Source organism: Phyllosticta citribraziliensis, assembly GCF_038025025.1.
Source record: "Phyllosticta citribraziliensis strain CPC 17464 chromosome Unknown J3D65scaffold_6, whole genome shotgun sequence".
NCBI lineage: Eukaryota > Fungi > Ascomycota > Dothideomycetes > Botryosphaeriales > Phyllostictaceae > Phyllosticta > Phyllosticta citribraziliensis.
The window spans coordinates 1,894,117-1,917,951 of NW_027117343.1; the positions used below are offsets into that span (position 1 = coordinate 1,894,117).

General features: G+C 44.6%; 5 protein-coding genes across 5 annotated transcripts; 3 read left to right on the forward strand and 2 right to left on the reverse strand.

Annotated features, from left to right (window-relative positions):
• Positions 1-10,644: 10,644 nt before the first annotated feature.
• J3D65DRAFT_625365 (uncharacterized protein) lies at positions 10,645-12,916 on the forward strand. The gene is made up of 3 exons (XM_066800335.1): positions 10,645-10,928; positions 10,978-11,087; positions 11,137-12,916. The coding sequence occupies exons 1-3, from the start codon at positions 10,868-10,870 to the stop codon at positions 12,493-12,495; spliced, it is 1,530 nt and encodes a 509-aa protein (XP_066655544.1). The 5' UTR covers positions 10,645-10,867; the 3' UTR covers positions 12,496-12,916.
• A 565-nt stretch (positions 12,917-13,481) lies between these two features.
• J3D65DRAFT_696996 (uncharacterized protein) lies at positions 13,482-17,304 on the reverse strand (the record flags this gene model as incomplete). The annotated part of the gene is made up of 6 exons (XM_066804035.1): positions 16,311-17,304; positions 15,388-16,214; positions 15,304-15,342; positions 15,153-15,257; positions 14,565-15,106; positions 13,482-14,511 (listed from the first exon to the last, which is right to left on the reverse strand). Exons 1-6 carry the CDS (start codon positions 16,804-16,806, stop codon positions 13,482-13,484), a joined length of 3,039 nt encoding a protein of 1,012 aa, XP_066655545.1. The 5' UTR covers positions 16,807-17,304.
• Positions 17,305-17,712: 408 nt separating this feature from the next.
• J3D65DRAFT_668053 (uncharacterized protein) lies at positions 17,713-18,052 on the forward strand (the record flags this gene model as incomplete). The annotated part of the gene is made up of 2 exons (XM_066803079.1): positions 17,713-17,777; positions 17,848-18,052. The coding sequence occupies 2 exons, from the start codon at positions 17,713-17,715 to the stop codon at positions 18,050-18,052; spliced, it is 270 nt and encodes an 89-aa protein (XP_066655546.1).
• A 172-nt stretch (positions 18,053-18,224) lies between these two features.
• Positions 18,225-20,396, reverse strand: J3D65DRAFT_625374 (maintenance of telomere capping protein 1). The gene is made up of 2 exons (XM_066800336.1): positions 19,786-20,396; positions 18,225-19,670 (listed from the first exon to the last, which is right to left on the reverse strand). The coding sequence occupies exons 1-2, from the start codon at positions 20,330-20,332 to the stop codon at positions 18,715-18,717; spliced, it is 1,503 nt and encodes a 500-aa protein (XP_066655547.1). The 5' UTR covers positions 20,333-20,396; the 3' UTR covers positions 18,225-18,714.
• Positions 20,397-21,035: 639 nt separating this feature from the next.
• J3D65DRAFT_603382 (uncharacterized protein) lies at positions 21,036-23,561 on the forward strand (the record flags this gene model as incomplete). The annotated part of the gene is made up of 1 exon (XM_066798205.1): positions 21,036-23,561. One exon carries the CDS (start codon positions 21,036-21,038, stop codon positions 23,559-23,561), a length of 2,526 nt encoding a protein of 841 aa, XP_066655548.1.
• Between the last annotated feature and the right edge of the window lie 274 nt (positions 23,562-23,835).

The window sequence follows — 23,835 nt, forward strand, 5'->3', positions numbered from 1 at the left end:
TATATTCCTATAGACCTTTAGAAGTTTTAATTAAACTTTATATAATTGGCCTTAGATACAGATCTTCCCTAAGAATAGTAGAAAGAGGACTTTTATAATATAATAGATCCTCTCCTTTAAACCTATATAGTTACTATAGAGCAAGATAGGGATATTAACTTTTATAAGTACCTCTAATAAGCCTACCCTATTACTTAAAGTCTTAGTAACTACTATTCTAACTATAGAAAACTAACACTCACGTCGCGTAAGGAATAAGTAAAGAAGAGATAATAAGAATAAGTAAAGATAACTACCTTAGGTAGTATAAGTACTTTATCTTCTAGTCATGCCTAGGCGCGATCTATATCTAGGGCTCCCTTATATAATATAACCTATAAAGGCAAAGCAGAAGTCTATATAGAGATTAGACCGTATAATCACTATAGCTAGTTTAGCTATTTATAGAGATAATACCCACAACCTAAGATAAAGGCAATAGAGTTAGTTAAAGAAGAAAGTGCTAAAGATATCTATATAAATAAAGGAGATTAGTCTTTATTAGAAAATAATAAGACCTAGGTAAAGTCTCCTACTATAGGTCTAAACTTAGAGTAATACATATTAAGGGTTCTCACACAAATCTTAGTCACTTTATTAGAGGTATACCCTTTACCATACAAACCTCAATTATATCTAACAGCCGCACCTTAGAAATTCATACCCTAGCTAATACTAGTACTAGTAGTATAAGTTTTATTCACCCTAAGCTACTACTGACTCTCCAGTCTATAGGTACTATAAAAAAGAGAATAATAGGTAAAGGGCTTAATATTACTAGGTTTAACTAATATATAAATAAGAAAGTTAATTTTTACTTTCATCTTTAACTCTACTTCTAGGATTAAATAGTTTCTACTTATACTTTTATTTATAATATTAGCCATAATGACATGATTCTTAGGTAACAGTTTTTTAACTAGTATAATATTCTTCTAGACTATAAATAATACAAACTAGTCTAGAAATAGCTACTAGTTAACTAATCCTTTTAGCATCTTTTATACCTACTAAAAATCTCTATATAAAGTAACAAACTACAGAAAGAACATCAAGTAGATATAGACTATAGAGATAAAAACTTTAATAAATACCTTCTTCCCTTAGTATAGGTTATTAAGGGAATTAAATTTTAAACTTAAGATGCTTTTAAGCTTTCTATCTATAAAATACAAGTTATACTAATAGAGATCTATACTATTAACCTTATACAAGTTTAAGCGGCTCTTAAAGATAAGGAAACTAAGGAATTACTAGCTTCTAAGCTACTAGCTACTTATAAGGAATTTTAAGATATATTTTCTAAAATAGAGTCTAATAAGCTACCACCATATTATATAGGAGTTAATTATAAAATATCTCTTATATATAATAGTCTACTAGAGCTTCTACCTAGCCCTCTCTATAGAATATCTCTAGAATAGCTTAAGGCTGCAAAAGAGTATATTATTAAGAATATTTAGAAAGGCTTTATTACTAAAAGCTTTACCGCCTATACTTCTCCTATTCTGGTAGTAAAAAAGCCTAGTAGGGGATAGAGATTTTATATAGACTACTAATAGCTTAATAAATAAACTACTAAGGATTTGCATCCCCTCCCTCTTATTATAGAGTTGCTTTAGCGCGTTAGAAAGGGCAAGATTTATACTAAGCTTAATATTTAATAAGCTTTTTACTGCATCTATCTTACTAAGGATTCTAAAGACAAAACCACTTTCTATATAAGATATAGGTTATTTAAATACTATATCTTACCTTTTAGATTAAGTAATAGACTAGTAGCCTTTTAACATTTTATTAACTAGGTTCTCTTTAAGTATTTAGACAATTTCATTATAGCTTTTATAGATAATATACTTATTATCTCTAAAAACCCTGTAGAGTATGAGGAACAAGTAAAAAAAGTACTAGTAAGACTATAAAAGGTGGGACTATAGGTGGATTTAAAGAAGAGTAAGTTTTTAGTTATTTATATAAAGTTCCTTAGATATATCGTTTCTATAGAAGGCATTTAAATAGACCTAGATAAGGTGGAACCCGTATATAACTAGCTAATACCTAAAACCCTTAAGGCTCTTTAATCCTTCCTAGGTTTCTATAATTTCTACTAATAATTTCTCCCTAACTATAGATGAATTAGCTGGCTATTAGAGAAACTATACTCTAAGGTAAAATAGTAATAACTAGGACCCCTAGAAGAAGAGGCAATTTAATAACTTAAGAAGCTAATATATAGTAATATACTCCTAGCTAATTATAACCCTACTCTTAATACTTATATAGAGACTAATACAAGTAATAGAGTTACTATAGGTATTTTAATATAGCTCTAATAACCTTTGCGCAATTAGAAACTAGTAGCCTTCTACTCTAAGGTAATGGCAGATGCAGAACTTTATTATAGAATTTTAGATAAAGAACTGCTAGCTATTAAGAATAGACTAGAAGAATAGAGACTAATACTTATTAGCCTTAAAAAACCTTTTCTCGCAATTATAGACTATTAGGTATTAGAGTACTACTCTACTAAATAACAACTTAATTAATAATAAGCTAGATAGTCTAAGTTTTTTATAGAATTCTATATATAATTCTCCTATTAACTAGGAAAGGAAAATATCATTACTAATTACCTTACTTAAAAATAAGAAGACCTAAAGACTTAAAAAGAAAAAGTAAGGGCTATATAAGAGATATACCTTATCCTACTAGAGACTATCATCCCTCTTTCTATTTTAGAATAAGAACTTCCTCCTCTAGTATTATTTTTAGACAAACTCCTCTGTATAAACTAGGAAGATTCTAAATTAGAACTCTAGAGATAGAAAGCCCTCTTAAAAGACCTTAAATAAAGAAATAGTTAGGAACTAAAAGATGGTCTTTTACTATAATATAGTACCCTCTTTATACTAGATTATAATAACCTCTACATGAGAATGCTTAATACTTTATATACTACCTATATAACTACCTATCCTAGTATTATAAAGATGCGAAAACTCCTTAAGTAATATTACTACTAGCTAGCTATAAATTGTATAATTAATATTTATAGGTGAGGATGCTATATTTACTGCTAAATAAAAGAGTTTTATAATAAAGACCTAGGCCTTCTATAACCCCTAGAGATTCCTACTTAACCCTAGTAATACTTAGCTATAGATTTTAAAGAGATACCTAAAGACTAAAAGGGCTATAATATAATCCTAGTTATTATAGACTAGTTAAGTTGAAGAACCTTTAGTTTACCTTATATAAAAAAGATTAATACTAAAGGAGTCTCTAGGCTCTTTTATAAATATATCTACTATATTTATAGAAACCCTAAGTCTATCTTATCTAACTAAGGCCCTCAGTTCATCTTAGCATTTATAAATAAACTATATAAGCTGACTAGTATAGAGCAGTATTTTAACTTATCCTACTACTCTTAAACTAATAGTATTATAGAGATTGTTAATTAGCATCTTATATAAAGATTAAGACCTTTTATTAATTACTTTTAGAATAATTAGTCTGATCTTCTACTATTAATAGACCTTATATAAGTAATACTTCCCTATAAAGCTACTAGACTTTTACCCTTTAAGATTAAGTTAGGATATTCCCCTTAAATACACTATAACTAGTAATAACAAACCAAGACCCCCTAGTAACTAGAAAAGATAGCTTATATAGTAGTATAAATGCTATAAAAAAGAAGATAAGAAGCTTTTAAATTTATAAAGAAACTTATTCTTAAATCCTAAGAGTATATACGCTAATAAGCTAATAAATACTATTATATACCAGACTTTATAGTTAGAGATTATATCTATATTAAGAAAATAGGATGGTCTACTAATTAGCTAAACCTTAAATTAGACTTCCCTAATACTAGACCTTTTAAGATTATAAGAATAGAAGGATCCTCCTATATCCTTAATCTTCCCTTATATATAAAGATAGTCAACCTTTTCCACGCTAATAGGCTATATAAGGCTGAACTAGAATAGCTTCCTAGTTAGGAATATACTAAACTAGAACCTAAGATTATTTAAGACAAGCCTAAGTAGGAAGTAGACTATATTTAAGCTAGTTAAGTCTTATATAGGAAGCTTTAATATTAAGTTAAATAGACTAGATATAACTAAGATAACTAGTAGTATAATATAAGTTCTTTTAGCAGCATACTATAGAAAATTAAAGAATTCTACTCATTATACCCTACTATAGCAGGACTACTAAAAAATCTAGAAAAATAGAAGACTGCCTTCCTCTAAGAAGAACTATAGATTAAAATAGAAAGTAATAATAAAATAAGTTACTTAGGCCTATAGTAAATATTATAAAGATATAGAAAGTAGACTAATTAGTTTACTATCTACCCTTATATAAATACTATTAATCTTAACTTCTACTCTCTAGTCTCTCCTTTTTACTACTTATCCCCTACTTCCCTCTTCTTTACTTTCTACCCTTTACTTCCTTCCTTTTCCCTTCTTCTTATTATAACTATTATTATATAAGACAGTCTCCTCTAGATCCTTTAGCTTATTAGGTAGGATATCTTACTTAGCTAAAGCCTAATTAGCTTAATCCTCTACCCTAGCTTAGTAGTATAAGTTCTAGAACTCCTCTATATAAATTTTATCTTTATACCTCTTATAATAAGCAGGCGGCTTGGCACCCTTTAAGTTACTAATAGTATAGTCTAAGTTACCTATACCCTAAAGGCAGTTAGCACAGCGGCCCTATAAGAAACTAGGCAGGTAGTAATAACTAATAAACGCGCGAGTGTCAGTGTTATTATAATACTTAGTATAGCTAACAGGGTTATTAATTCTAGTATACTAGATAAGAAAAGCATTATATAAGCTAGCTTAAGTTTTAACTAATAAGTAGTTAAATTACTAAGTAGAAACTATAATATATAAGTAAGACATGCTATTACCTAAGGCCAAGATATACTCAGCGCGCTCTTACGCTTTAGAACTACTAAGGTATACCTATATAGTTAGTTAGATAAGAATCCCTTATATTAGTAAGATAAACTTACTCGCGCGACACTCTCTATATTCTTATAAGAGATGTGAAGTATTAACTTAAAGTCCTACTTAATAGGCACCTTATTAGAGCTAACTAGTAATACTATAATATAAATATCACTATTACTGCTATCATATAAAGTAGCAGGCAGCAAGTACTTAGCTACTAGAACCTAATAAGCTATAGGATTATAATAATAGTATATATAAGTAGGCTCTTTACCTTCTTCCTCTAAAACAGGCTGCGCGATAGTAAACTAGTAGTAATATAGCATAATAGGCTGGTTAGTAGCAGGCTATATAGCTATAGATAACAAACCTCGCGTGACAACTAATAATACTAATTAAGTAGAACCTGATACTATAGTATACTATAGGTAAAGTAATAAGCCTACAGCTATTCCTAGCTAAATAAGTAAAGCCTAGCCTAACTAAGTCTTTATATAAGTATCCTCCTCCATAATTATATTAGTCGGTAAGATGGGACGATAAAGTAGTAAAACCTAGATATATAATACTACTTAATAGCCTAGATAATAATTAGTAATAGTTAGAGATAGAATTAAAGTTTACTTACCTTAGGACTCTATATAATAGTCCTTATAGATACTACTAGCTAAAACAGCTCTCTAAGTAAGTGGTGACTATAATAGATTATAAATAATACTATATAATAACAACTTAACACCGCAACTCTTATATAATAGTAATAAGTCCTAATAGACTAGACTATAATAAGTAGCAGACACATTAAGTACATAGCAGCTAGGAATATCTACTTTACTATTAGTAGGGTATAAATTATTTAAATTATTAGAACCTTCGCGCGCAATAGTTAGTTTACTAGATTATAGCTAAATTAGACTGGGGCAACAATGTACTTTAATAGGGAGCTTTAGATATAGCTAAGTAAGATGGCAACCTTCTATAGGTCGCGCAGTAAAAGAGATAGTAATAGAAAAAGAGATGGTATAGTAGTAGCCCTAGACTAATAATTATACTTTATAACTATATAGAATGCTTAAATTACTAAATTACTACTATTATATATTATAAGTCTACGCCTATATAAGCGCCTATAGCTACTAATTCCTATAATTTCAGCTTCTCTTTAGGGGGGGCATGTCATAATAGGCATACACGCGCCTATATAAGCACCAGGGCCAGCATAGATAAACCTAGTATCACACAGTTATAAGAAGCACAAGCCTCACCTTAGGCAGCAGCCTACTATAGCTCAGGCTAAAACCTATAGGCTAGCACCAGCTACTACAGCCTAGTACTAGCTACTACAGCCCTAGGTAGATACTACATAACAGCCCATTAACACCTCACCTTTATAACTTACCTAATAATAACTAAGGACCCTTATATAAAGGACAAGAGGCAGAATAGTATAAAGGAAGGACTAGAAAATATATAGGTAGTAAGTATCTTTTATATTTTATTCTTTTAACTTATTAGATTTAATTAAGATATATACGCATTCTCTAGCAGTTTACCTTTAGCCCTCACCTGCATAATAAGAAATCTGCAAGTTATAATAGTAAGGTAGGTATAGCCTTACCTATTTTACTTATAGCTAAGCCTAATAGTAGTATTTATTTCTATATTAATTATTATAAGCTTAATAAACTTATTAAGAAGGACTACTATCCCCTCCTATTACTAGATAAGATAATTAGCTAGATAAGAGGTACTAAGTATATTACTAAGCTTAATATTAAGTAGGCTTTCTACTAAATATATATTATAGATAAGTAGACTAAGGACCTACTTATATTCTAGACCTACTATAGTACCTATAAGTACTTAGTTATACCCTTTAGTATAGCTAATAGCCCTAGTACCTAGTAATAGTTAATTAATAAGTACCTATTCTACTATCTTAGTAAGTATACTACTATATATCTTAATAATATCCTTATTTATAGCTAAATACTTATAGATTACTAATAATATATTAGGGAGGTCCTTACTTAGCTATAGGAGTATAGTTTATAAGTTAATATTAATAAGTATAAGTTCTATATCTAGGAAACCTAGTTTTTAGGTATTATTATCTCTACTAATAGTATTTATATAGACCCCTCTAAGATTAATATAATTATATCTTAGGAGTAGCCTATAATAGTAAAATAGGTCTAGTCCTTTCTTAGCACTACTAATTTCTACTAGTAATTTATTAAGGACTATAGTAAGACTACTAGGCTATTAATATAGCTAATATATAAGGGTACTAATTAGTAGTAGACTAATACTAAATAATAGTTATTTAATAGTCTTAAGTATACTCTTATAATAGTACTAGTCCTTACCTACTTTAACCTAGCTTATAAGATAGTTATAGAAATAGACTTATCTAATTAGACTAATAGTAGCCTTCTCTCCTAGTATAATAATAAGTAATAGCTTTACCCTATTATATACTACTCTAAGACTATAGTACTAGCTAAGCTTAACTATACTATTTATAATAAGGAGCTCCTAGCTATTATCTATACCTTAGAGCTATAGGAGCCTAATCTTAAGGCCTACTAGATACTATTTATAGTATTTATAGATTACTAGATATTAAGATACTTTACTATAACTAAGTAGCTAACTTATTATTAAGCCTACTAGGCTAAGCTCCTCTTAGAATATAACTTTAAGATTATATATTACCTAGGCTATACTAATATTAAGGCTAATATACTTACTTACTATCCTTAGGACACCCCTACTACTAATAACCCCTAGTAATAAATATAATACTAAACCCTACTTCTAGCTAATAAGCTCTTAGCTAATATATATAAGTATTAGGAGCTAGCTCCTATAGATAATAATAATAATAATAATAATATATTTATACTCTAGTAATTACTTATAGCTAATATTATAGATAATACTAAGATAAATAACTAGAAGTGTTATACTAGTAAGCTAGACTTACTATTTACTATTAATAGGTAGTAAAATATCTTTATAGATAGCTATTTTATTATACCTACTAAACTCTAGCCCCTCCTTATATATTATATCTATAAGTAGCTACTTACTAGCTACTCTAGTTAAACTTAACTATATAACCTTCTAGTACCTTAACTTTAGTTTCCTTACCTTATCTTACTTATATCCTAAGTTATAGATAACTACCCTAACTATATCTATATTTATAAGGCTTACCTAGCTATTTTAGGCTAGCTATAGCTACTACCTATTCTATTATAGCTATAGTAGTATATTACTATAGACTTTATTAGCCTACTACTATATAGTAAGGGTATAGATACTATTCTAGTTATTTATAACTATTTTAGTAAAGTATACTACTTTATTACTATAGATACTATAAATAATAGGACTACTACTAAAGCTATAGCTTATATACTTATAGACTATATCTTTACTATATATAGTTTCCCTCTCTCTATTATCTTAGACTATAGTAACTAGTTTATCTCTTACCTATAGGAGGGCCTAGCTTATATTATTAGTATTAGTCTAAAGCTATCTACTAGCTATTATCTATAGACTAATAGCTAGACTAAATAAGCTAATTAGGACCTTAAGAACTACTTAAGATAGTTTATTAGATTCTATTAAAATAATTAGTAACTACTACTATCTATTACCTAGTTTATAGCTAATAGTATATTATATAAGAGCCTTAATAGCTACTCCTCTTTTTATATTTATTATAGCTATAAGCTATAATTTAATTTTAATACTAAAACTATTATTTATAGTATCTATAGACTAATTATAGATACCTATTCTATATAACTATAGACTATATAAGCCATTACTTATACTATATAATAGGTATAGGATAAGACTAAGTATAGTCTTATAGTTATATAATAATAAATAGCTATTTAAGCTAACTACTAGTATTAGAATTATATTATTAAACTAGATAAATATATATATATCTATATAGATTATATATATACGCTCTATAGCTGCCCTACTATACTTAATTTTAATAATAATAGTCTATATTAAGTTACTAATATATATAGTAACTAGGCTATACTATAACTACCTACTAGTTTATATACTTATAATAAATTTAATATCTTATACCTTATTATTACTAGTAATAACCTATTACCTAGGTAATAGCTAGCTAATAGCCTAGCCCTATAAGATAATAAGAATAAGAATAAGGATACTAATTAGGAAGTAGAGGAGATTATAGGCTACTAGATATTAACTAATAGTAGGCTCTAGTTTAGGGTAAACTAGAATAACTACCTACTAGACTAGGTATTTTATAATACTAATAATAGTAAGTTTAATAATACTTATAATATTATCTTATACTATTATAAAAGGCACCTAAACCTTTACCTACTAGCTAGTTAGACCTATAACTAAGTAATAAGGATATTACTTACTAGGAGGGAAGGGGAGAGGGGGGGGGGGGTAGTATTATATACTATAATATATATAGCTTATATTTTATAGTATCTAGTACTTAGTATTTACTTCTTCTATATATGCTAGCTACTTCTAGTTAGCTTAAGAGTAGATAGTTATTCTATATAGGCTATATAATAACTACTCTTACTCCTTATCTATTAATTATTAGTAGTCTATATTAATTTACTCTACTAGGCGCCGTGATACTTATTAGTAGTCTATATTAATTTACTCTACTAGGTGCTATAATATATTATATATCTATATACCTCTTCTATATTTTAGCTAATTAGAGGAACCCTATACTATAATAGATACCTAGAAGTTTTTAAGTATAGACTTCTTAAAAACCCTAAAAATAAGGAACCCCTCTTTAATAGAGCTTATATAAGCTATATCCTTACCTATAAAACCTATACCTAGACTAGATATAAAGAGATAATCTGCTAATTCTATAGTATTAAGAAAGAAGATAAGGGTCTAGGTATAGTTTTATTTATAGACTTAATAGAAGATAATAGGGGCCCTAGAGAGGCCTTAACTATATAAAAGAAGAGGGTATTTCCTATTTTAGCTAAGACTATAGCTTTATTTTTAAGGAGTTCTTATATTTCTTAGGTATTAGAATCTTTCTATTCTAGGGGGGTAAATTATATAATCTACCCTACTATATATACTTAATACTAAGTAGATACTATAAACTCTAAGTATTTAGTAATTATAAGGTAATAAATAAATAGATAAACTAGCTTTATAATTACCTAATTTACTCCTATATAAGTAGCTAAGATAGTAAATAGTTAAATAGATAAGATAATATCTTCCCCTTATTATATAATTAATTATATATATAGACGCCCTACTAAATCTATAATTAGATAATATCTATCTAAGGCTTAATTATAAAAGTTATAGCATATATAATAATAGTAACTATATTAGGTATTATAGAATTAGTCTCTTCTATTATAGAGCATCTATTTAATTTAATAGATAGCTAGTAGGGAGTATATAAGTGTTAACTATAGTAATAGGCGGTTATATATGCTATAACTTTTATAATTAAGCCTTTAGGGGGGCATGAGTAGCTGATTAGATAAGATGGTACGGAATAGGTAGATTAAAGGGCTTCGCGGCTACTTTACACCAACTACATGCATTCTGAACTACTCCTATAAGAGCAGCAAACATGGCAAACGCGCACGAATGAACGATGCTAGCTTGGTTCCCGCTACAGCGGGGTAGGAGTAGTTGCATGGACGGACGGTGAGGCCCGTGCCCGCGTGGCGGGACCTTACGGGAGCTTCCGCTTTTAATCGCATCCCCACCATGGCGCTTACCGTATTCCACACTCCGTCCCTCAACGTCCCATAAGAACAACATCCGTCATGGCTCGGCCTGCTTCTGCTCAAAGCCCGCAAAGCTACCGCTCAGCAACACCGACGCGTGGTATGCCGACACACAAGCCGTTCGCTGTACGTGCTAACCTGTTTCATAGGAGAGCGACATCAAGGCATCAAGAAAGCATCGCCCAGCCGAAGAAGCGCGCGTGTCCAGCAATCCCTCCCACCCCTCAAGACCTCTGACAGGAACGGCTCAGACGATCGGGTGAGCCTTCTATCCCTCGGTATCGCGCACCGGGCTTACGAAGTAGTAGTTGCAACCCACATTGACGCAGCCTGCGGGCGAGAAGCGCAAGCGCTCTCGTGAGAGAGCCACGTTGGACCAGCCCACACACGAGCGACAGCGGTCGCTTTCATTTACGACAGAAGCACCGCACGAGGAAACAGCGAGCGAGAGTAGCGGTACCTACAATAATCCTATCGACTATTGGCGGAAACATCTACACTGGCCCCAGCGATTCTTCGAGTCTGGCAGCAAAATGAGCCACTTACTCGCAAGGAAAAAATCCCCTTCGACGCCTCGCCGGAATTCCCCGGCGTCGTCAATCGCTTCCCCTTCCACGCAGTCTGACCAGAGGCCGAGGGAATTAAAAAGCGCCCAATACAGAGACTCACGTTACGATACTCTGCTTGCTTCTCACGGAAGTTTTATGCGCGAAGATGTTGTGGGCATTAGCCAGGAAAGCAAAATGAAGTACATGGCATTGCTATCTGGCGAACAGGCTGTGCCAGAGCGCTCCCTTTTTTCCGACGATCTGTTCAAATCTGCATGTCAGAAGATCGAAAGTCAGAACGAGGCGAGAGTGATCAGGGATATTTCTCTTCTCCTTGTTCCTTCAGCGGAAACCTTGGAAACCTATGGGGCCTCGAATCTGAAGTGCTTGGTTGAAAGTACAAACGCAGGCTGGAACAACTCAATCCCCATCACGAACCCACGCCCGCAACCGGATTACGCTGTAGGATTCCGGCGCGAGGCCTTCACAGCAGATCAGCTCAAGCTGCTGGACCCCTTCTTCGGCACCGCCTGGGACGAGTCATACTTCGCAGCGACGTGGTATATGTACTTCCCCTTCCTCACATGCGAAGTCAAATGCGGAGCGGTTGCGCTGGAAATTGCAGACCGACAGAATGCACACAGTGCGACGCTCGCTGTGCGGTCCGTCGTGGAACTATTCCGGCTGGTGAAGCGCGAGAAAGAGATTGACCGCGAGATCTTGGCCTTTTCCATCTCTCACAGCCATGACACTGTACGGATCTACGGTCACTATCCTGTAATCGAAGGGAAGGAGACCAAGTATTACCGCCATCTGATCGACAAGTTTCATTTCACGGCTCGGGACGGCAAGGAAAAATGGACGGCCTACAAGTTCACGAAGAATATCTATGACAAGTGGATGCCCGACCACCTCAAGCGGATCAGCTCCGCCGTTGACGAAATCCCTCCCGATCTCAACTTCGACGTCCCGCAAGACCAGGAAAGTCAACATCATTCAGAGTTGGAAGGCTCGGCTTCGGTTCCTGGCCACGGTAGCGCGTCAGGTGTTGCAAATGCTGATGATGCAACTCCTGACACGTCGGCTTCCCGGGAATTCAAGAAGCCAAGAAGGCTTTAACGGCAAGGCAGGCCCTCTTCGCACTGCCGATGATGTGGTACATCAATGCTTGATTGCTCCCTATTCGTTACTAGTATAGGATATGATTAAATAACCTAAGCACACACTCTAGTCTAGAGCGGCTTGAATGCTCCCTGACGGTGATACCGATTCCCTACCTACTCTTGTGTGTGCCACGACTTTTCCTACCAAGCCTCGGAATCTCGGTTGCTGGCGACGGTAGCGCGTCAGTTATTGCAAATACTGAAGATGCAACTCCCGAGACGTCTGTTTCACAGAGTTTGAAGAAGCAAAGAAGGCTTTGACGCCAAGGCAGGCCCTCTTCGCATCATGATGTGGCGTTTCCAACCTCCCAGGGTGGGTGTTGAAAGAAATGAGACACCCACGGTTCGTCTGTGGCAACGAATGACTGCTTCCTGAGCGCAACTAAGGTGGTACATGAATGCTCCTTAAGCGCAGGCATAGTGGCAAATGAATACTTCTTGAGGGCTATGATAGGCATGAATGAATGCTCCCTAGATGCACTTATGTTGCCAGCAGGTCTCACTTCTTTCGATACCTACAGCTCCTGCCCGTGTTGTGCCTGCAGGCGACTGCGAAAACTGATGACCGGGAGCTGAACGAGCAGTGCTAGTAGGGCACCATCTAATTGGTTGATACGATGCCTACCTAGCCTGGTAAGGAATGGTAAGTAGAGAGAGATAGGGGTTGTTACCTATATCTCAGCTAGAGTCCTAGTTGTTTGACTAGTAGTATTTATCATTACTAAGATATAATAGGATGAAGTCTAACCGTGCCTAGTCTATACGTACCTACCTCACGGCTTACTGGATTACTAAACCACCTATTTCAACTGCACCTCGCCTAGGTTATTTAGTTAGAGTAGATATCTACTCTATAAAGTGTAGAGGCTTTTGCAAGGATATCTTGAGCAGCACACACACACCCTCTTCCCACAACTCAAAGGTCATCTACGCCTATGTAGCCTACTCAACGCGACAGCTCTCCGGCGGCCCCAAATAGCTCTCCCGCACACCCCCCATATCGAGCACCATCTTCTGCACCACCACGCCCGGCTCCAGCGCCCACAGCCTCACCACGTGCGCGCCTGGCGGCACCACCCAACCCGTCCGACTCCTCCACGCCGCGTCCGCGACCGCCTCTTCCCATCCCGCAGGCAGTGCGCCGTCCGGCCGGTCGACCACGAACTGCACCGTCTGCGGCTCTTGGTCGTCGACGGCGACGGCGTAGCGCAGCGGCCGCGCCGGGTCCGTGTTCATGCTGGGCGAGAGGTAGAGCGTGAGATTGGCGTTGGGGACGGAGGCGTTGGACGAGAGCAGCGGGGAGAAGGTGAGGATGTTGTACGCGAGCGCCGGAGCGGTTTTCGTGGTGAGCGAGGGAAGCGTGCCGGGGGAGAGAGCGACGCCGCTGTGCGTGCGGCCGTACGAAGAGATGACGGTCCACTCGGCGGTGGTGTTGGCCGTCTCCGCAGCGACGACGGCGCTGTAGTGCGCTGCTTCGATGGACACGTGGCCGTCGGATTCGACGAAGCCGTTTGTGAAGGCCGACGGGATGGCCGTGCGGTTGTAAGGGAGAACGACTTTCGGCGCCGTGTACTGCGTCCCGTAGCCGGTGCTGGACGTGACGTTGATCGTCGTCGAGCCCGAAGCGTCGGCGACGGCGTCCCAGTCGATCGTGATGTAGACGCGAGTTTCTGTCGCATTTCCCGACGGCACAAGCATGCCAGAGCTTTGCGACAGCTTCAAGAACGGAGCGGCGGAGATGTTCCACGAACAGGGTTGTGTTCCGGTGGAGAATATGTCGATCCAGCGTCGAGAGCCGAATGGATCGATAGGGGGCAGTGTCAAAGTGTCGCTGGAGAGATCGTGCCATTGGTCGTCTCCGGGAACGCTCGCCTTGCTCCCCTCTACCGACACTCCCATGTCGCCGTTCAGGCCTCCTTCCAGTGTTTGGACGAATTGAAGGGGAGGCGTGACTTGCCGCATTGGTTGTTGCCTGGCTCGTTAGCAGACGCCCCAAGATATGAATGCTCCCGAGGCGTTACTTACCAGTAAACGTATCCAAGATGGGTTTGGTCCATCATGTGGTTCCACTTTCCATCGAGAAGCGAGTTGTATCTCACTGTCAACTCATGGTCGTATCTGAACTTGCTTAAAACCCTGTCTGCCCAAGCATTTGCGCTCGTCCGTCCCTGAGCCGCATAGAGCAAGTTCTTCGCAGAGCTGATGTGTATATCATACACGCTCAAGCCCGCAAGCACCGGATGCAGCACGAGCTCGAAGAAGGAAGGCCGAGCCTCCGCGGACAGAGAGTCATAAATCGACTGAGCATCTCGTGCGAGCGTTTCCCATTCGCCAAGAACATTCTCCGCCTCTTCGTAATTGACTATACTGTAGATTGTGGAATTGAGTAGTTCGTACTTTCTCCTGGCGGCAAGCTTACCGTAGACGTCGACGACTCGAGCAGTGTCTTTTGCTACGGCTGCTCCGAACTCGCGAGTGGCCCAGAGCGAGAGCCAGTGCTCGGTGCTTACTGTGGACCACTTGTCGATGTCGTAAGCAAGGTCGAGGAAATGGCTGATGGGGATTTCCTGCGCTTGTCAGCATCGCTTGGGAAAGCGCTCGACAGAAACTCACCAGAGGCTTGAGATCTCCCACGTTGACGATCCAAATGTCCCTTGCTCCTCTTTCGTATGTCAGACGAAGCTGCTCCCAGGTCTTCTCTAGCTGTATCGTGTTGATCTGAACCAGTCAGTGATTTGAAATCTTTCGTTTCATTTGGACATACCCATTTGTAGTCTCTTGGATCTCCGACATAGTCGAAATGCTACTCTCGAGTCAGTCGTGCTACAAGTCGGTAGCATTCACTCACGTAGTAGATCCCAGCCCCGCCACTTCGATCAGTCTCGTTGCCCGTCGGCAGTCTCCTCATATTCCCCCAATTATCATCTGTCCAGAGCAGAGTAACGTCGTCCGGCACGCGCATCCCAGCCTCGTAGTAGCCCTGCACCTCCTTGTACAGACACCACATCTGCGGAACAGCCGTCACATTCCCATACACATCTTCCAGGATACTGCGCTGCGTGTCGACAATGTTCTCTAGCATGGCCGTCTCGATACCTGCACTTAGTGCCGTGTCCCCGCTTCCACGCATGCCCATGGTCACGATTCCCTCGTAGGGTTTGGCGCGCTCGGCACCCTCGACGAAAAAGGGGTATATGGACGCGTTGTTGGTGTTCCACTGCCAGGCGCCCTGGCCGAAAGTTGTCCATTCGTTCGTCGCTCGCATCATTGGCTCCGTGTGCGAAGTGCCCATGACGATGCCGTACTCATCAGCGAGCGGCTGACTACGCGCGTCGTCGACATTGAACATGCTCCCCCACATAGCCGGCCAAAGGTAGTTCGCCCGCAACCGCAGAAGGAGTTCAAAGACGTGGGCGTAAAAGTCGGCGCCGAAAGCAGAGCCGTACTCCGATTTGGGGTAGTTGGCGTTCATCCAGCCAGTCAGCGCGGGGGCTTCGTCGTTGATGAATAGGCCGCGGTATTTTACGGAAGGCGAGCCTTGCTTTTTGGTCGTGTTCGAGGCGAAGATGGTGGATTGGCGTCTTGTTGGGACGTCGGCGAACCAGTGCCAGGGGGAGACGCCAATCTGTTCTGAAATGTCGTAGAGACCGTATATCGTCCCGCGCTTGTCACTGCCTGTTTACTTTAGCATCGATCAAGAGTAGAGGCAGCGCGAAGACGCATTTCAGAGAACGCTTTCTCCCCCTCTCTTTCGACTGAAAGCTTTCATACCTGCAACCACCAGTGCCCAGTCCACACCGTCGATCGGCGCGTGGACAACACCCGAAGCAAAAGCTTCCCATTGCCCTTCGACACCAGAAACGTCGACTTTGCCATCTTTCACCAATGTATCAATCAGACTGCTCTTCCCTACAGTCCCAGCAATAATGACACCAGCAGTCTTTTCCCCGTCCCCAGAAACATCCCACTTGCTCTTTCCAGTGACGTTAAAAATGACCGACGCATTCCCGCGGACGTCATTGCTCTCATCCAAGGTGACGGCGCCGTTCAGACCAGTAACACGTCCAAAGTCGAGCGCAACATCGTCCGCAGCGCGCAGAACGCCAGGCCAATCCGCGGCATCCAGGATCAAACGCACCGAGGCGGACGAGCTGGCGAGGAGCAAGTCGTCGGCGGTGCCATTGAAGGCTACAGTCTGTTGCTGGCCAAGAGCATCCACAGCAGCACAGAGGAACGACGCAGAGCCGAGACATAAGGGCAAACGCATCGTGGAGGAGCGAGATAGAACGAGCGCAGCAAGACCACGCACGAGACCACCGCGTGAGGATGGGATAAATATCACCACTCACGCCTCCCCTCAACTCCCCCACAATCCACCGTCAAGACCCACCGTCCGCACCCCGTGTGTACCACGGCGGTACATCTCCTTCCGCAAGCATCTCCACCTTCGCAGCACGCGGCGGCCATTCGTCTGGCGGGCGCAGCCACTCACTCGTCTGCAGCCCGGATATTCAGCTGGATAAAGTGAGCATTGGTCGCTGCATTTAGCCCCGCAGAGCCCTGCGATCGATGTCATAGCTGCTTCGGCTGGCTTGGGTTGCTTGTCACCTGCCCTTTGTATCCATGGCCGTTCGGTTGCTCTGGGGCGATTGACGTCAGAGCCGTCTGTCGGACTCGGCTCCCTCACAGAAATTTGGTTTGGCGAGTTCTGCGGGCGCGGAGCATCTGTCGTCCTCCACACAACATTCAAAGTGATCAAAAATCGATCAGCGCAAGCAGCGGCGGTGAGAGCAAGAAAGAAAAGACCTGGTAGTCGCCGATGTTTGGTCTTCCAGCATCAACGACCGAGAACCAGGATGCGGGGCCGCGAAAAACCCTTGCGCAGTGCCCAAAACAGCTAGCGCCGTGACTCGCGCCGCAGCTCCACCCCCGAAAAGCAGAGGCCAGGCGGTGAGCGGCGGCAGTATGACACAGGGCGACAATTTCCCCGGCGGGCGGCCATGGATAGATGTACACCAGATCAAACAACGACACACCAAACAAAACCGTATCCACCGCACGATCGCTATCACCGCCTCAACACTCCGAAAACTTACGTCGACGTCACTCGAGACACGAGAATCTGCGGACGGAAGATTCAGAGCACCGCGGAACGCACACACATACAGACGCAATGGCGCAAGGCACCATCAAGCAAAAAGCGAAGCCCGCCGCGACGGCGAAGGGCAATGGCAAGAAGTGCGTACCTCTCTCCCCCACCTCACCCCATCCCATCAAACCACCGCACACACTAACCTCTCCCCCTCAGACCATCCGGCCTCAAGCCCCGCGGCACGCGGCAAATCGCGCCCAAAAAGGCCAACCTGATCGCGCAAAAGAAGCTGCTCAAGAAGCACACGGGCGGGCTGACGGCGCTGACGGAGAAGAGCCTGGCGCAGCGGGCGGGGCACCTGGAGATTTTGCGCGGCGGCAAGAAGGACAAGACGAAGGAGAAGGAGGGGGCGAAGAAATGAGGGAATGAGTGAAGGGAAGAGAGGGAGGGGAAGGGGAGAGGGCAGGATGAGAGCGGACGGGAGTCCCTCTCCTTGACACATGTTGCGGCGTTGGGCGTTTTCTGATTGACTTGCATACATACTCGGATGGACGGGCAGGCGTCGAAAAAATCACTTTCACAGTTCAGATGCGATGGTACCTTGGAAAAGGAGACGTGGAGAGGGCTGGGAAAAGAGTTGGATCGATGCATACAAAACACTACGCCAAATACCGCGCTGAACAACGGTTCAACTGAACAGCATACACACACGGAGAGAGCGTGATTCGTACCTACCTAGGTATCTTGCCTCATCTTGCCTACCGGGACTCAGCCCGTATCAAGCCCACCAGGACGACCGCGTGATAGTGTCCATTTTCTTACTTTCCACGTCCCACCCCAGCCCAAAGACCCAGCAAAGATCCCCTTAAAAAGCCCAGCGCAAATCGAACATGAGAAAGGGCGTCAAGGAAAGAACAACAAATCGACGATGAACCAAAACACCAAGGGGCACCGTAGTTGACCCCAAATCCATAATGCCGTACACGCGTGCGTGCTCATACTGCAACAAACATCAGAGAGCGAGTAGCAAAATCACGTCAAACAGACACTGCACTCTCCTCGATTTCTGCCCGTGCTTTATTATCAGATGGCGCGCGCAGCCTCGCCTCCGCCGCTCTCCTCGACCCGCTCGCGCGCCTTGCCGCGTCCAATGCCGCCCTCGCCGACGCCCATGCGGCGCGCGACGTATCGCTGGGCCACGACGCCGACGGCCAGGCTGATGACCTCCTCGATCCACTCGGCGACCCACTCGCGCGGGTCGACGCCGCCCGTCTCGATGATCTCCTTGATTTGCGGGGGCAGCTGGGCGACGGGGTCGGCGTCGCCCTCTTCGACGGGCGGGGAGCTGGCGTCAAGCCAGTCGGCCCACTTCTGCGGGAACGACTGCGAGAGGCTGTGGAAGGAGATGCTGTGGATGGGGTCGTGCAGGTAGACGGCGAACGAGACGAGGTCGTCCGTCTCGTCGGGCTCCTCGACGCCGCCGGCGTCCTTCTTCTCCTGGTCGGCGGTGGAGCTGGCAAACAGGTCCTTTGCTGCGCCGTGGCTGATGGCCTGCAGAGAGAGGAAGATGTCGCTGCTCCGCACGGGGTTTGTCTCGGACAGAATCTCGCTGGCCGCCTTGGCTGCCTCTTCGACTCCGCCCTTGCCCGCGAAGAAGTCGTTTGAGTAGCTCTCTGCGCTCACACGCGCAAGTTTCGTTCCCTCGATGAGTCCTTTGACTGCGCTCATGTCACGTTGCACGCCAACGTCGCGCCACCAGGGACCGTCATTCCAGCCAGCTGTGCTTCCGCCAGTGTAGCCAGCCTCGGAGGAGCGACGGTGTTGGGACTCGGAGCCACGCTGAATGACCATCAAGTCTCCGCCTTCGACCTGGGACATGACGCGGGAGAAGGTGGCGTAGATTATGGGGTCCAACGAGGGGTAGTTGCGGAGGTCATGGGTAATGTGGATTTGGAGACGTTCATGTTGAGAAATGGGCGGCGCGAGAGTGTGGAGGAGGTGCGTAAAGGTGGGGAGGGCGCGAGAACGGAGCTCATCTCCTAGGTCAACTCCATTAGCTGCTGCTAGCAAACGCAGTTTGCTGTGGTTTCGAAGCTGTAGTGGCCAGCTCGAAACCCAGAGCTCGAGTTGCAATGTACCAGCGCATCGACTTACCGTAGGATCGCAAGGCGCCAACATTGCCCTTGACCTGCTCGGCCCATCTAACAGCTTCCTCGTTCTTTTGAATCTCCTTCATGGCCGCCTCGGCCTGCTTGGCAGCGGCCGAGGCCAGTCCTGTGAGGCTTCCCCACCATCCTCCGCCAGACGACTTGGCGGCTTCGTCCTCTTGAGCTTGTTTCTCGGCCGCAGGAGTTGTGCCTTCGTGGAAAGGACGCGTGCCCTCGCCAGACCTGCGGGGAGGGTTCTGGGCAGAGCCCTTGTCCTCGCTGTTTCGCGGCGAGCCAGTCGACGATGGCGTCACGATGCCCGTGCGGCGGGGGGAGCGGCTGTTGGTGGTGGATGAGGAGAGCTTGGGAGTGGTAGTCCTGCTGGGCGGGCGCGCGGCGGCCAAGGCGGCGAGCTCAGCAACGGGGTCGTCTTCAGCTTCGGGCTTGGACTGGTCGGCGGGAGCAGGCTTCTGGGGGGGAGCGGCGGCGAGTTGGTCGTCGCCGAGGTCGTCAAACTGAGCGAGGAGCTCCTCCTTGGAGAGGGCCTTGGACATGATGGCGGGTGGGGAATGGATGCCCTGGGGAAGAGTGAAGCTGGGAGTGGTGGTGGCGGTGGAGGTGGTGGTGGTGGTGGTAGTGTCAACAGCGGCGCTGCACCATCCCTGGGAGGCCGCAGGAGGGCGGGGAATGTGATTGGCTGGGCCAGGCTGAGCATCAACGGACGACACGAAATGCTTCGCCTATGCAGAGACACTGGACCATCATCACCACGCCCACCCGCACCCGCACTCCAGACGCCGCCTCGAGCCGTCTGCTCTTCCTGACGGCCGCCGGCGCATCGATTGAGCTGGTCGCCTCTGCATTTTGTTGGCAGCTGCAGCGACCCGTTGTCTCCTATTGTTGTCTGGTCCCGAGTCTTGCGAGGTTTGTCCGGGGCCCATCACCAGCGCGACGGCCTCACGACGGAGCCTCCCTCAGCCGCACTCGCCCCGGCGCATTGCCGACCTCTGGCTGTCTTGTGCTCTGCTGGGTTCAGTTGCGTAGATTGTCCCTCGCGCTCGTCGGTCTCTGGACGCTCGGGCAGGGCTGCCCGTCCAGTCTTCCACCATGCGCACGCGCAGCGGCAAAGGCAAAACCTCCGAATCCGGCACGCCTTCTCCTCAGGCCAGCCACTACCATGACCACAACAACACAACTTCGTCCTCTGCATCTTCAAAATCCACCCGTCGCCTGACCCGCATCTCCTCCAACAATTCCATGCTCTCTTCACCCCGCCTTCATGGCCCTCCGCCCGTCACGGCTTACTACGGAGATCGCATCCTGACCATCTACAACGTCCCTGCAGCCATCCTTTTAGCACACGAGGACCAGGAGCGTTCCCGCAAAAACGACACGCCGCGCGCCAAGACTGTCTATGAGCAGTTTCTTGAGATTGAGCGCGAGAGCTCCAACCCTTCCACTCCTACTCTCGAGGGTCACGAGCATGAAAGACCCAGGCGAGGTGGCAGGGGTCGCCCAGCAAAAGTTCACAAGCAGCTCACGCCAAAGAAACGTCGCACTCGCCACCACAAGCTCTCCAATGTTGCCGATGAGGACAGCACCGCTTCTCATCCCGTGTCACCCGCCGCCAAATCAGACGACGACGACTATGTTGCTGACAAGACCGAGCCGCGAGCAAACAATCGGCCACGCGTAGATGCTCCCGCTCAACAATCGCCTGACCCCGATTGGCAAACGCGAAATCACGATGGTCCTTCGGCTGAACCCCAGAGTGATGAATCTTCGCGCAGCTCAAACAACGCTGCCGCTGATGCAGTCGAGTCCATGGCCGAAATGGGACCCGCCGAACAGCCACTTCCACCCCGGCCGAGAGTGAAGCCGACCTACCTTGACGAAGAGCTAGATGAAGATGATGTTCCTCCGCCATTTGCCTCGACCGAGGCGAGTCCCGCCGAATCCGACATTGAGGACCAGGCCGACTTTGTCCTCAAAACTCGCTTCGCCCCCATGACGGATGCACAGAAATTTGTTGCCGCACTGACAAAGCACGCCCCGACAGAGCGCAGGACTGAAGTTCTTTTTGCCCTTGCCGAAAACACCCAAGCTGCGCTCAAGGCATGGCAAGACGAGTACCTGACTATTGACAAGCGCGTGGCGGTCCACGCTAACAATGGTCCGCGCAAGCCCGTAAACGGCGGCCGCCAGCCAATTGATCCCAAGGTTTTTGACGACCAAAAAGAGGCAGACATTTACAGCTACGTCTTTGACCCCAGGAAACCCCCTGGAACTCAGGATCCGTTCAGCCAGAGAATCGGGACCGACTACGTGGGAGGCCGCGAATTGCGACATCGCCGCGCAAGAGATGTCACGGCCGACGATTTGGCCCAAAGCGAGGAAGACGTCGGAAAGAGAAAGAGGCGAACTGCACAGAGATTCGACGCAGCGGAGCCTGCAGGGACGAGGAAACGTGAGCATGTCGAGTCCGAGACACCCGAATCTCCTCGACCTAGAAAGAAGGGAAGGGCCGCCAATGCGGTCAAAAAGCAGGGCTATGTTCCTGCTCGTATCCGTGAGATGAGGGAGGAAAGCATGATGACCACGAGCGCTTCAGATGATGATCAAGACGACAACTATGGCACTCCGGAGCCCAAGGGTAAGAGAAGGGGAAGGCCGCCTGGCAGCAAGAACTTGGCGCAGCGTAAAGACGCGGGCATTAAGAAGGGCCCGCGCAACAAGAAAAACATGGTTCCTCAACCCAACGAAAGTGGCAACAAGGAGCCACAGCAGCAGCAGCTTCTACGACACGAGTCTCCATATCCTCCTCCTAGCGCAGGTTCTGGAACGCCCTCTTACCAACCTCTACAACAGCAACAGCCATTCATGGTTCAGGGATATACACATGCACCACACACCAATATTCCGCCAGCGTCCATGTCGCCCATGCCCGGCATCACTCTGGACCCTAGCTACATGAGCGGCACTAGCAATGCTCCCCATCAGAACCCGTTTGGACATACGTCGCTTGCCCCTCAACCGAATGGCCACATCCAACCCGTCCCTGGTGCCGGGCCGACATCATCACCGGCACCTGGGCCCTCGGGCAAAGCATCAAATGGGACCGCAAGTAGCAGGAAAAAGGGTGTCAAGTCTGAAAAGCGCAGTGCGAGCATGACGCAATGGTGGGCCGAACGAAAAGCGCGACAAGCCGAGCAACGTCAGGCCGAGCAACAGCGGCAAGCTGCAGCCGGCAGCATGACCCAACTCAACGCCGCCATGCCCCAAGCGCCAGCTGGCTACGGCGTCCCCGTCGGCGGAGGCATTGGCGCAGTCAATGGCTACACGGGGCCGTATCCCCCTCCTCAAGGGCAGCCCAACAACGGCGCATACAGCGTGACAGCATACGGACACAGCGGCGCACCTCCCGGCCAAAACTACCGCGCCATCGCCCCCGGGCCTCACCAGGCGCCTCCGCCGCCGCCGCATCCGTCACAGCAACATCAACATCACCAGATGCACCATCACCACCACCACCATCACGCGCCGCCACCCCTCCCGCCCGCGTCCTCGGCCGCCCCGCCGCTCCACCATCAAGCGCCTCCTCCTCACTCGTCTGTCAACCGTCGCCCGCATGCGCACAGTAACAGTCCCTTCGGCTTTGATGGTGCGGGCTCGCCGCCGCCGCTGCTGCCGCCCACGTCGGCGGTCGAGTCGGGCGTCCCGGATGAGGTGCGGAGGGACATTTTGGGGCTGAGGGGGCGGCCGGAGCACAGGCGGGAGGGGTGAGTGGGATGGACGGCGCCGAATTACTGAATATTCATGTATTTCGCGTGTTCCGCATTCGCTGCTCTGAGTACCATGTCTACCTTACCCTGCGGTGTCTACTGTACAGTACACGACAGGTACCCACGGGAGAAGAAGGGACGCGCCGAGAACGCGCAAGGATCAGATGTGGATGTCCACCCACACCATTCATTCATTGCTCCGTCCGTCCACCACTATACCTTACCTTACCTTTTCTTACCCATCCATCCATACCAATCTATCCACTGCCGCCGCG